General features: G+C 50.8%; 1 protein-coding gene across 3 annotated transcripts; it reads left to right on the top strand.

Moving 5' to 3' along the window:
* Positions 1–609: 609 nt before the first annotated feature.
* RPS24 (ribosomal protein S24) lies at positions 610–6,775 on the top strand. 3 transcript variants are annotated; one of them, XM_078859849.1, is made up of 6 exons: positions 610–750; positions 2,267–2,338; positions 3,014–3,223; positions 4,370–4,483; positions 5,819–5,841; positions 6,690–6,775. In XM_078859849.1, the coding sequence occupies exons 1-5, from the start codon at positions 748–750 to the stop codon at positions 5,822–5,824; spliced, it is 405 nt and encodes a 134-aa protein (XP_078715975.1). In that variant the 5' UTR covers positions 610–747; the 3' UTR covers positions 5,825–5,841; positions 6,690–6,775. The 3 variants fall into 3 exon arrangements, with proteins under 3 accessions (XP_078715975.1, XP_078715973.1, XP_078715974.1); XM_078859847.1 differs by lacking the exon at positions 5,819–5,841; XM_078859848.1 differs by lacking the exons at positions 610–750; positions 5,819–5,841 and adding an exon at positions 782–785 and having other exon boundaries at positions 2,266–2,338.
* The last annotated feature ends 5,385 nt before the right edge of the window (positions 6,776–12,160 follow it).

Raw genomic sequence — 12,160 nt, 5'->3', positions numbered from 1 at the left:
CAACGTTCATCCGACAAAGTCCCAATCACAAGGGAGAAACACAAACAGACACAAAAAAATAATGTTTTGCCCGTATATCATGAGGCTGTACGCCGTATCGATCTGAAAACGAAATTTTCCTGTACAAGAATACGGGGTAACCCGCATGGGTTGACAGGTATGGACCAGAGACATGGACATTGGCAAGAAAAAAATGAATGTATAGTAAATGAAAAACTATTTATAATATAGGAAATGTAAATATATTGCAAATATATATTTGCATATCGGCAAATATATAGTTACAATATATTGTTTTATATATTTTATAGGTTAATTTTATTATTTTATTATTTTCCTTCTACGTGACTTTACCGAAAGAACCAAGAATATGAATCCCTGCAGTCACGAAAGCCTTAAATCGAAATTTACAATATATTGTAAATATATTTTAAATATTTGCATATACTTTACATACAAGTAAATCAATTTAGATATACGTACTGTACTATACGTAAAAAACATAATAATTATATATTTTAAAATACATATAACAATAATATCTTATTTCGAAAAAACCGTACAGCATTAATTTACAAATTCGTTTTAATACAACCCGGTGGCAGGACAACAGGCAGTAATCACACGCCGCCCCGAGCAGGCACTCGCAATGGGCAGCCGTGGGTCCGGCAGCTCCGCGGGGACCTAAGTCGGGGTCCTCGTTGCTCCACGCCCCTTCTCTCCCCCGGCCGCTCAGCTACCGACGCCATGGTGAGCGAATTTCTCCTCTCGCAATCCGACGCCATCCTCCCCCGTCTCGAGCCATCCGCCCTCCGCAGATCGTTCGGCTCGCGCCCCTCGTTCCGCCTGAGCGACGCGTTCGGGATTTGGGCACCGATTCGCGCACAAATCCGAGATTTTTTAGTTGTTTGAAACTCCATTGAGTCGCGGCCCCGACCCCCGGGGGCTCGGCCTAACCCGACCCCGCTCTCGCCTAGTTACCGCGGCCGCCCGAGAGGCGCGGTCGGGCGGCTGGAGTAGCGAGGCGAGGGTGGCCGGTGCTCGGGGCACCCGCGTAAAAAACACGGGAATATTTTTTTTATAAATAGATGTATGCCTCGCTTGGAGGTTCTTTAAACGTTACCGATTATTCGCAGTGGAGTTGGTCGATTGTGCAAAGTTAAGCCGCCGCGTTCGATGTCGACCATGCGGCTACAGGCGGCAATAATCGAAACGTGGTTTCTGCTCGAGTAGCTTCGCTTTATCGCCCCTCGGGTCGGGTAGTGTGTCGTGGCCGTTCGTGACAACCCTGGTGGTGGTGGTGGCGGTGGCGGTCGCAAAGTTCGGTGATGACCACGCGGCTTTGTGCCAGAGAGCGGGGAGGAGGCTCGCTCATTGGAAACTCGTGTTACTGCTTGTGTCCTGGGCTTCCCCTAGGTCGACTCGGCATCAATGCTATCTGTAAATTGTGTCACTGGGGAAACAAATGCCTGGCCACCCAAACCCCCTTGTGTACCGTGCCGGCCTTCATTAGTGCTCGCTAGCAGCGCTTGCTTCAAAAGTCTGTTAAGGCAACGCAGTGGGTGGGTCTTTGTCACAGTGTGTCTGAAGTGATCTTGCCTGTGTACAGTGTGTTTAACTCTCCGCCTGTTTCCCCGTGCGAGTGGTTTTTTAGTTTCTTTCTGTTCTCTTGCGTGGCCCTCTGCTTTGGAGAGCGGTGGCGCAGTGGTTAGCGCGCTGCGCTACGAACCCGGCGACCCCAATTAGATTCCCGCTCACGACCAACACCGGTGACGATTATCTGAACCGGTCTTGGGGCCTCCCCTAGATGGACTCGGCCTCAAATGAGTACCTGTTGCGATATTTAAACATCGCCACTCGGGAGACAAAGGCGGACGGGCGTGGTATTGCCCACCCACCCCTTCGTGTGCCGGGCTGCCCTTAATCGGCGCTGGCTAACAAGTACTTGGCCCAAAAATCTGTTAAGGCTATACGGGGAACTTTGTTTTGTTTGTTCCCCTGTAACCATCGCCTGTGTGCCTTCTTTGCGCCGTCTGTATTATTTTCCTACGGCCCTCTCCACCCCCCCCCCCGTGTCCTCCGTCTCCCTTTGCCCCCCCCCCCACCCCCCAATGTACCTGTGTCGTCTCAATGCACCAGTCTCTTTCTGTTCCCTCTACCTGTGATTCTCCCTCGCTCTGCCTCGAGCCCCCTCCCATGCACACGTGTCCTCTGTAGGTGTTGTACCCTCCCGTGTAAACTGCACCGTCTCCCTGTGTGTCCGCAGAGTGAAACAGCAGCCGTAACTATCCGCACGCGGAAGTTCATGACGAACCGCCTTCTGCAGCGCAAGCAGATGGTGAGTAGTTGGAGGCGACGCCGCCGCCGCTCTCCTTGCGGGGACACGGCAGTGCTTGTGGGGTACCTGTTGCGTGGAAACAATTTGGGAGCGGTGGTGGTGCAGCGGTTAGCGCACCGCATGCGATACGAATCCGGCGATCCGGGTTGGATTCCCGCTCACGGCCAACACCGGTGACGATTCTCTAAAACCGGACCTGGGCCTCCCCTTGGTCGACTGCTTCAAATGAGTACCTGGTGCAGTGTGTAAACATCGCCACTTAGAGAGACAAAGGCGGCCGGACGTGGTGCTGGCCACCCACCCCCTCGTGTGCCGTGGCGGCCTTCATAGGTGCTCGATAACAGCGCTTACCCCAATTCTGTAAAACCTATACGGGAATCTTTCACTTTGTGGAATTATAACTTTTTCGCCTTGTTCTCTGTGAGTAGTGGAATTTAAATTGTGAATCGTGGTGCGTTGATGGTTGCATGAGTAGTGGTGCTTTGAGTGACGGTGCGGTGAGTGGAATTGATGTGTGGTGGTCCTAATGAATGAGGTGTAGTGGTGGTCCGGATGTCAATGTGGTGAGGTGGCCTAATGAATGATGTGGTTATGGCTTTGGTGAATGAAGTGGTTGTGGCCCTGGTGAATGAAATGGTTTGCGGGCGTGAATGACGATCCACGGGCCGTCCCCAGGTGGTTGATGTCCTCCACCCGGGCAAGGCGACGGTGCCCAAGACAGAGGTGCGCGAGAAGCTCGCCAAGCTGTACAAGACCACCATGGACGTGGTCTTCGTCTACGGCTTCCGCACGCAGTTCGGAGGTGGCAAGACCACGGGCTTCGGCATGATCTACGACACTCTGGACTTCGCCAAGAAGAACGAGCCCAAGCACCGTCTCGTCAGGGTGCGACTCCAAAATCCCTCGCCACTGTTTGAGATCTCCTCCGTGTCAAGTCTTTTTTTTACAACTTTGCTGGTCATTGTCCAACACCATCATCCTGCGAGAAGTTCTTGTAGATGTTCAAGCAGCCTTATGGGTCCTGGGGTGTTTAATAAGCGTTTGAAGCTGTGTTAACGAGAACGAACATTACTTTTGTGTCCGTGAAATGCCATGCTATGCTTTTATCGTGGTTTTATTCTAGAAACATTTTTTCTATGAATACCAAATTAAGACCAAGAATTCATGTTTTAAAACGCAGTTATGTATACAATGTTAAGCTAACAAAGTATTATTCTCGTGGATGGTAATATGGTCGGGCGTTAGATGCCATTGTTAAGGTCTGCTAGCCACCAGGAAGAGGGTTTGGTTTTCAGGAGAGAGTTGGTGTAGTTTTGCTGTTCATTGGAAGAGCGCAGGCTGCAGTGGTTTAAAATATGATCCGTAGTTTGGGTTGCATGGCCACAATTGTTCTGTGGCTTGTCTTTAACCTTCCATGCATCAAGAGGATGCACACATCGGCCTCTTGATATGTGTTGATCTGATAGTGGTGCAGTCGGTGCTGTGACGTATAAAGCCAGCACTGATTGCCTGGCGCGTGACATTTCTGCACCGCTAACCTCACGTCGGCATTTGCACGTTCAGATTTTGAGCTTCAGAAGAACGATGTAACATTTTCTTTTTATAATTTCTTTCCCCTAAAATAACACATGCCGGACGTCATATTCAGCCACGTTATTTCGAAGCCAAACTCTTAAATGATTAATGGTCAGATGTGCTCTCGCGATGACCATTGAATTGATGTAAAAACGTGTGGAAGCAACGTCACTGTTGAATCACAAAAGTACAATTGACTATTCCTGAAGTTTTCTCATGACCAAAGCTTCTAAAGTGAGCTTTCAATACGATCACTTTAAAGATTGTTTTCCCCATTACACATTCGTTCCTATGTTCGGAACGCCTAGAGAAATTCTACGCGTGTATCCACGACATTAGAGTTGTTTTTTTTGGGTGCCTTCCTTTAAGTGCTAGCAAGGGGCTGTGAAACCAAAGCACGTCTGCAACTACGAGGTGACCCAACGTTCTATTTCCCCCCGGGTCTTTTGTGTGCAGCACGGGCTGCTGGAGCGCAAGAAGACATCCCGCAAGCAGCGCAAAGAACGCAAGAACCGTCAGAAGAAGGTCCGCGGCACGGCCAAGGCTGCTGTCGGCGCCGCTGCCAAGAAGGTGAGACCGGAGGAGGAGACAGGGGAGCGGGTCTTGCGTGCGAGTTCGTTTTGAGTGCCTGCCGGACGCGCGTGGACGAGAACGTGGCGGTTTATCCGAGTACTTTCTTGGAGATGGCAATGTGTTCAACTCGTGACGTCGTGGGTGATGCACGAGTTTGTTTGAGTTGGCGAGTCGGTGGTATCGTGATCCGCTCACAAGGTGTCGCTCTCCCCTTGCGTCCGGGACTCGCAGAGGCGATGAGAGGTAACCGCCCGCCAGCGGCGACACGTGGCTGGCGGTCCGGGGTAGTGAACAGCGATATCCCGGTGGCGATATCGTCTTGTGTATTCGCGACATCTCGGTGTGGCTGCATTTGCACCGCAGATAGCTGGAGTCTAAATAACGATTTGCTGTTTACTCTCCTGCCGGTACAATGTCGTCACGTGGCTTCTATTTACAAGCCTTATGGATGGCATTTACCAAAGTAGTGTAGATTTAGCATTTTACACTTGGTGACTGCCATGTGAGTGCAACACATTGTGATGCAGTAGCATCATATGCACTTGCATCGCAAATGTGTTACTCAACTTTCTTATTCAATACTTTGGAGCAAAGCTGCGTCGTGTTTTGTTAATATTAAACACAACCATTTCTCCTCTATGCAAATCACTATTCCATCAACATATATTCAGGATTGTAGCAGAAAAATTCTCAAGTCTGTCCCAGCTTTTTCCTCCACCATTCATCTGCCTCCATGTATGGAATATATCTTCCCTTTCAGCTGGAGGGATCTGTGTAGAGCGGAGTTCAGGCCGCGCAAGCTCTAACCACCGAGTGTCCGTGTATCACAGGTTCTGACGCGCGTTGGCGAATGTGTAGTTCCCATTGTGCACTTAAGAGACTTTGGTTGGACGCTAGGCATGTAACGATTACAACTGATTCTTATGTTCACAATGAATGCGTTGCACTGTGTGTCCAAGTATCGATAGCTGCAGTTTGTGCGAACTTTCTATATTTTGGCCAAATGAAACAAAGTGAGAAGCAAGACGGTGCAGACCGTGCACTGCGGAAGAAACGGTACAAAGGAAGTCCGTACAGAGGAGACGGCTATAGACAAGATGGTACAAACGAGATGGGCAGTAGAAACTAACCAAATCGGATTAGTTTCTTGACAACGAATGGCAAGAAGGAGAGTTGTCACATCCCTAGCGTGCCTGGCGCTGATGTTGAGAGCGACGAGGGCAAGGGAGAGACGGCGCAGGTTTGGTCTGTCTGTGCAGTGTTGACGTATGTCTCCTCCTCCCCTCGCCCCCCTTCCTCCGTGCGTGCCCCCCCCCACACGACGACCCACAGAAGTAGCGGCGAGGTGGCTACAGGTAATGGTAATGGCCCGCGCCCCCCCCCCCCCCGCTGCTGCTGCTGTGCGATCCACCACAAACTTGCTTTGGCTGCAGCTCGCGGCTGTGCTAACGACGATACCTGCAACCATTGTAGCATGCGCGTCGGCGGCGGTGTTGGTGGTGGGGTGCGGTGGCCGTGCGCATGTGTGTGCATGCTGTCGTGATCATTTTTCTGAAATCAACGTTGGCCATCGGGCGCAAATCTCACCGCTTTACGACTCGCTTGGGAATTAAGATGCTCGTTTAAATCTACGAATTGACGATCTTCACAACTTAACCCTGCATCAAAGTGATTTCCAGCTTGGCAGATGATGGCCTGGCTTATTTTTTGTAGGTAACGGTTAAATATTACGGCCGATCTCAAAGCTGGCTTGCTTTTTTTTGTTAACGAAGATTAAAGTCTAGAAGGTCACAATTGCATGGTGTGTAAGCTGAGCGGCGGTGTTTGCAATGTCTTGTTTAATCGCGCTGTGATTATTGTATGGCGATTGATTATGCTTTCACCATTGCATGCTGGCATCGCGTGCGTCTGAGCGCGAGTGATCCTTCATGTGTGTGTGGACCATCTCTGCATGTACCTCTTGTAGCTCCGCTGGCTTCCAAACAACGCCCCCCCCTGCCCCCTTTATAGTTGCGGATTCGCTTTGGGCTTTGTGGGATTGCATGCATCGGACAGACTCGGTGTGATGGACTGTTTGATCGCGGTTTTCAGTTGCATGTGATCGGTTGCTGTGACCCGCAGGAGTGGAATCGCACGCGCTTGCTTGTGCGTAACCGCGTGTTTCATGCCGTGTCCTGACATCGTCTCTCTCTGTCTTTTGCAGAAGGACTAAGCATCCTGGATGTCCGTTTGTCAAGACTTTTGACACGGTTGTACATTGCGAAATAAAACACCCGAAGCTGGACAATCTGTTGCTTGCGCTCTCTCTGTGTTCACGCGGAGCTGTGGTGAATGGGTGGAAACGATAACGCACGTCTCAACGATGTGATATTGTTTCTTGTGCTCGCAATAATATGCCATCCGATTACGTGTGGAAGGACCGGATGGTTTTCAATTGGTGTACGCACGTGTGTGATAAACTCTTTGTCACCGCTGCGGCACTGATGGTGCTACCGTTCACCACAGTGTGAACCAAACTAAAATCTCATCGCAACTAAATTGGCACAATTTGACTTGCCAGAGTGGAAAGCGAATTGTTGCAGTCCTAGTGCTGAGGTCTTTTTATTTTAACGCTTTTCTTTTACGGCCAGATCGGGACCTGCATTTAAATCAAGCCAACGGCCAATTCCAGTGAGAGAAACCACATAAAACAGCATCACAGTCAGTGCTCAGGTGAAACTTCTTATCACTTTCTGTGAGCAAAGGTCCAAAACGCCAAGTAACAGAGAACGAATACGTTTCTCGTTCAAGGTTTCACAGCGCCGCTTGGAGCGAGTGAGGATATGAGGGAATCTCACAGTGGAGAAGTTGTGGTGGGTAGCGTGGCAGTTGTACACGGTGTGGGTGCGATGAAACTGGTAAACAAAATGCTACAACTACCTCCTGAGTTGACGAAGCAGCGTCTCTTCCACGTATTTGTCCACACGTCAAAAACAAACACTGGAGACCGGCAAATGCTCCCCCTCGATCTTCCAACGTCTCCAGGAGCCCACGGCCCTGTGATTAATATTCAAGTCGACATAGAAATTGGCAAGAGGTCAAGAGCAATCTTGATTTGAAGCTTTCGTGACTGCTGGAATCCTCCATACTCTTGGTTCTTTCGAAACCAAAGAGTAAGTCAAGTAAGTCGAGAGCAATGAATGAATGTGGCTGCGGCACCATGGTCGTTACGTGGTCCCAAGGTGACCCCTGCAGAGGAGAGAACTCTGCCCACGAAGTGCCAGGGCACTCAAAGGGCGGGCCATGCCGGACGAGATGCACATTGCCATCTTGTGTTTATTGCCACTTGCCACGGTGACGAAATGGTAACAACCTCACCTGGTGCGCAGGAATTTGATCCTGACCTTTGACGCCTGCTGTGTGTTTGGAGTTGGTGGCGTCTCTCACCCAGTGGTCGCGTGGATTTTTCTTAAGGCTCCGGTTTTTCCCTGCACATTTAGAGCCGGCGTCACGCGTTTAGAGGTTTTGGCTGCTCTATGTTTACACAATGATGGGCCACTTTGTTGAGCCATCACCTGTGGCCAAGTTGCGTCTGAAAAAAGAGCTACATAGCTCGGTGGGCCTTACCTGGTAAGAATTGTTTTAATTATAGTTTAAGAGTTTTATCTTCAACGGGGAAGAAGTCTGGGGACGGGATGGAGCCGCCACTGGCGGTGGTCGTAGTCGTGGCGACGTCTAGGGTAAGTCGTCACCCCCGCTCGCTGCCCCCTCCCGGTCCAAGTTGAGTTCGCTCGTCACGAGGTGAAGATTTCTCCGTCGAGCATGAAGTGTGCCGATTCAGCACGGCCAGTGGGGAGCGAGGGCAGACTTCGATTAGCGTTTCGGAAGCATTTTCAGATGTTGTGGAAACATCGCAAGCCGTGCAGCATGATCATTGAGCAACAGTAACATGTTCACTGTTTTCTAACGGGACATGCTTCCGCAACCGGTCATCTTCACTGGAGATCAACTTCCTCTGTCCATTAAGCAGTTCCCATCCCTCATACACTTTCATTCCTCTCACAATAGTATGGTCACGCAAATCACGCGATTTAGTGGAGGCTTGTGTGGACTAATGAGTTTGCAAACAATGTTTATTGCACAAAAGCACCGCTTTGTGTGGAAATAATATTTACATAATCTTTACACATCATGGAATTAATACAAATTGAGTCCAAGGCCCATGCTGTATCGGGCAGCTCCACTCCATGAGGGTCCAGAGCCGGGGCCCACACCAAATCCAGCAGTCGGTCTCGATACAACACAAAAGCACGTGTTTCGGGAATGGCCAATTGCCCTTTATCGCACTTTGTCAATGCACTGCTGGATGAAGGCCACCCCACGTCACGTGGGCAATAGAGCCTGTCGTATTGCACCTGCTGACACACCTATCGCCACTTGTTGAGCGATGGAGATGCGGCGTGACTACACGGGTGGCCTTTGCCGAGGTCTGCCACTTGGGCCGGATGCCTCCCTCATCACGGCCATGCCGAGCGTCTTGCGGGGAGCAGCTTGGGGGCCCTGCCAGGTGCCAAGGGGTCTCTCCATCTCGACGGGGAAGGCAGACACCGGGGCCTCGGTGAGAGCGCATGAGGGGCTCTGGTGCCAGTAGCGCGGGGATGGACGACTCGGGGTCCACGAGTGAGTGGATGGAAGACCCCCCCCCCCCCCGGGTCTCGGGGAGGAGATCGGCGGGGCCGGCTTGGGCCAGCCCGGCTCCCGCACCGCTCCGGGTCTCGTTCGCCGTCAGGTAAGCGCTTCGTGAGTTCCCGAGTCTGGGTAAGGGGCCGTCCATAAATTACGTCACGCACCTGGGGAGGGGGGGGGGGTGAGAAATGTGACGTCACAAAAATGCGCAACTTTAAATAAATATAGAATTGTTATAACAACACTAATTGTTCTAACAACACTCCTACAACATCAGAGTGCAGCGCCACATTAAATACGCACTACAATGACGATAGTTTAAAGCGACTTGAAGCATGTTTTATTTTCAAAATGGAAATATGGTTTGGGTGGGGGGGTCAGAGCTTTTTGACGTCATATTTGAGGGGGGGTCTGACTTTTTGAGACGCCGTGTGACGATGGGGGGGGGGTTAAAAATCGTCCAAAATCGCGTGACGTCATTTATGGACGGCCCCTAAGAACACGGGGGGGGGGGCAGTGAGGGAGTTGGCATCAGCGCTGTACCCAATCCGTCAGTGCCGCTCATCACAGTCATTGATCGTCGACATTCTACAGTCGTTGGGATCAATTGTGACGAGAGAAGGGGGAGCACGTGGACGGGGGGTCACGTGCTTCCCAGAGACATCGTCATGGCGGTCACATGGCGCGGGGTTTGTAAAGACACGTGTCTACAGGGGCATGGTGTGACAGCTGTGGTGAAATATGAATTCATTTGAGAACGATTCAACTCTCAATCTTAATCTTCTTGGTTCTTTCGGTAAAGTCACGTAGAAAGTTTTTTTTCTACGTGACTTTACCGAAAGAACCAAGAAGATGAATCCCTGCAGTCACGAAAGCTTTAAATCGAAATAAAATCTCAATCTTAATTCAATCATGGTCGCTATTTAAATCGTTATTTTCAAGCGCCGTTCATCATCATTACCAACCAATGCAAAAAATCATTTGGTGAATACATTGTCAATCGGTAAAAAAAACATTGACACTTGTGAATAGTGAATCCATTTAATAACCATAACATCATTTTAGAAATCACAGTTGACATGAGAACGGTATTCGTTTCGCGTCATCACGATCGCTAAACGCCGGCGAAGTGAGGGCGGTGCCGCTCGACCGCGGGTGCCGCCGCCTCCTCCTCCTACTCGGTGCGGCTCGTGGGAGGGTCGAGGACTTCTCCGAGTTCACGGCCGCTCGGCGCTGCGAGTGTGGATGGCGAGCCTCCGGGTGAAACACGGGGGTGGTGGATAGCCCCCTGGTCGAACGAGGGGGATTGAGGAGCCTCTGGGTAGAACATGGAGCCCACTGGCTGAATGAGGGGGCTTTAACAGCCCCCTGGCTGAACTGGAGTTGAGGAATAATGATGGTGGTGGTGGTTGCTTATGACCCCACTGAAGATGAACATCGGTGGAGGGATGCAGGCAAGGCCGATGAGTCAGATAGCTTTTATTATCTCTTGTCACGGGTGCGAGCTAAAGTGGCCCCTCGAAATAGTCATCCTGTTGGGTGACTCATGCACGAGTGGGTCATGATGTTGGCACCTCGGTTGGAGGGATTGAAAGGCATGGGCCAGATCAATTCAATAACAGTAGGGGGCTGCTAGATTTCCGTGCAGCCCATGGGCTTGTAATTACCAACACGATGTTCCGGCATCGGCGCATTCCGCACATCATGGATGCATGCCGGATCCAAGCAAGAACATCTGCTGGACTACGTAGTGACGGAACAGAGGATGCGGGCCCATGTCCTTGACACCAAGACCTACCGTGGAGCTGATCTGCCCACTGACCATCGGCTAATTATCTGTAAGATGCGCCTGCCATTCTTCCACTCTGGTGGTGGTTGTCCATCTAGGACCACATTTAAACCCACAGTGGCATGGTCTCAGCTAGCTGATGAAAGCTGCAAGCGAGAATTTCATCATTGCATGCAGCTGGGGTTGACATCGTCCCCTCTTCTCCTGATGCCGAGGGGAATGGGTGAGGTTTAGGACTGTGGCTCATGCAGCTGCAATGGTTGCATTGGGTACATGGTCTAAACCTCCCCAGAGACCCTGGCTGACGGAGGAGGTGTTCCGGCTGGCTGAGAAAAAGCGACAGGCCCACTCTCATCGGCTACAGCATCCCACGTCGTAGATTGAGGGGGCTTACCACGAGGATCAGTGGTGGTCGCGCGTTGCTGAGGAGATGAAATCTGTCTCAGTAGCCCGCCATCACAAATCACTTTTAATTCCATCAGAAAAATAACTTAAACCACTATACCTATCACCATCCTTCGGGTAAAGAAAGGTGATCCTATCTCCAACCCGCAGGAACAGGTTTGCACGTTTACTGAGCATTTTTGTGAGCTCTTGGGGGAGGGGATATCCCTCAGCCCAGAAAACATCATGGGACAAAGTGGAAATGACCCTACTGAGGCTATGGTGCCTCAAATATTGGAAGAAGTAATCACCCTTTGTGGGTGGCTCGCTAAAGTGCCGTCTATTAAGGAAGTACGGAAGGCGAATCAGACTCTGAGACCAGGAAAAGCGCCGGGCAGAGATGATCTCCCAAGCGAACTGCGGAGGGAGGGTGGCGTTTGTGTGCAAACTGCTCTATATGACCACCGAACGGGTTCCGCAGGATCGGAAGGATGTCCTGGTGGTCCCCATCTTTAAGAAGGGGAACCGCACAGACTGTAATAACTAGAGGGGCATCTCCCTTCTCAGTGTGCCGGGAAAGGTCCTGACAAGGAATATTCAACATCGCCTTCCCAGGCACACAAGGAGAGGCTTGCCCCAGGCCCAATGTGGTTTCAGGAAAGGGCGGTCCTGCATAAACGCCATATTTTCTGTCCGTCTGCTACAGCAGAGGTGTATGGAATTCCAACAGGGCCCATATCTCTTCCTTATTAACTTGGTCAAGGCCTATGATGCCATCAATAGGCCTGGGCTCTGGGTTGCTCTTTGTAATTTCTGGGTCCCTGGCTCTGCTCACA

This window comes from Lampetra fluviatilis, chromosome 9 (assembly GCF_964198595.1).
Source record: "Lampetra fluviatilis chromosome 9, kcLamFluv1.1, whole genome shotgun sequence".
Taxonomy (NCBI): Eukaryota; Metazoa; Chordata; class Hyperoartia; order Petromyzontiformes; family Petromyzontidae; genus Lampetra; species Lampetra fluviatilis.
This window is presented reverse-complemented; position numbering and strand designations above follow the sequence as displayed.

Bases quoted from the DNA above. Each gene is read 5' to 3' on its own strand.
- RPS24 (XM_078859847.1), top strand. The intron at 2,339-3,013 runs GTGAGTAGTTGG...GGCCGTCCCCAG, and splicing joins TTCTGCAGCGCAAGCAGATG to GTGGTTGATGTCCTCCACCC. The intron at 3,224-4,369 runs GTGCGACTCCAA...TTTTGTGTGCAG, and splicing joins CCAAGCACCGTCTCGTCAGG to CACGGGCTGCTGGAGCGCAA.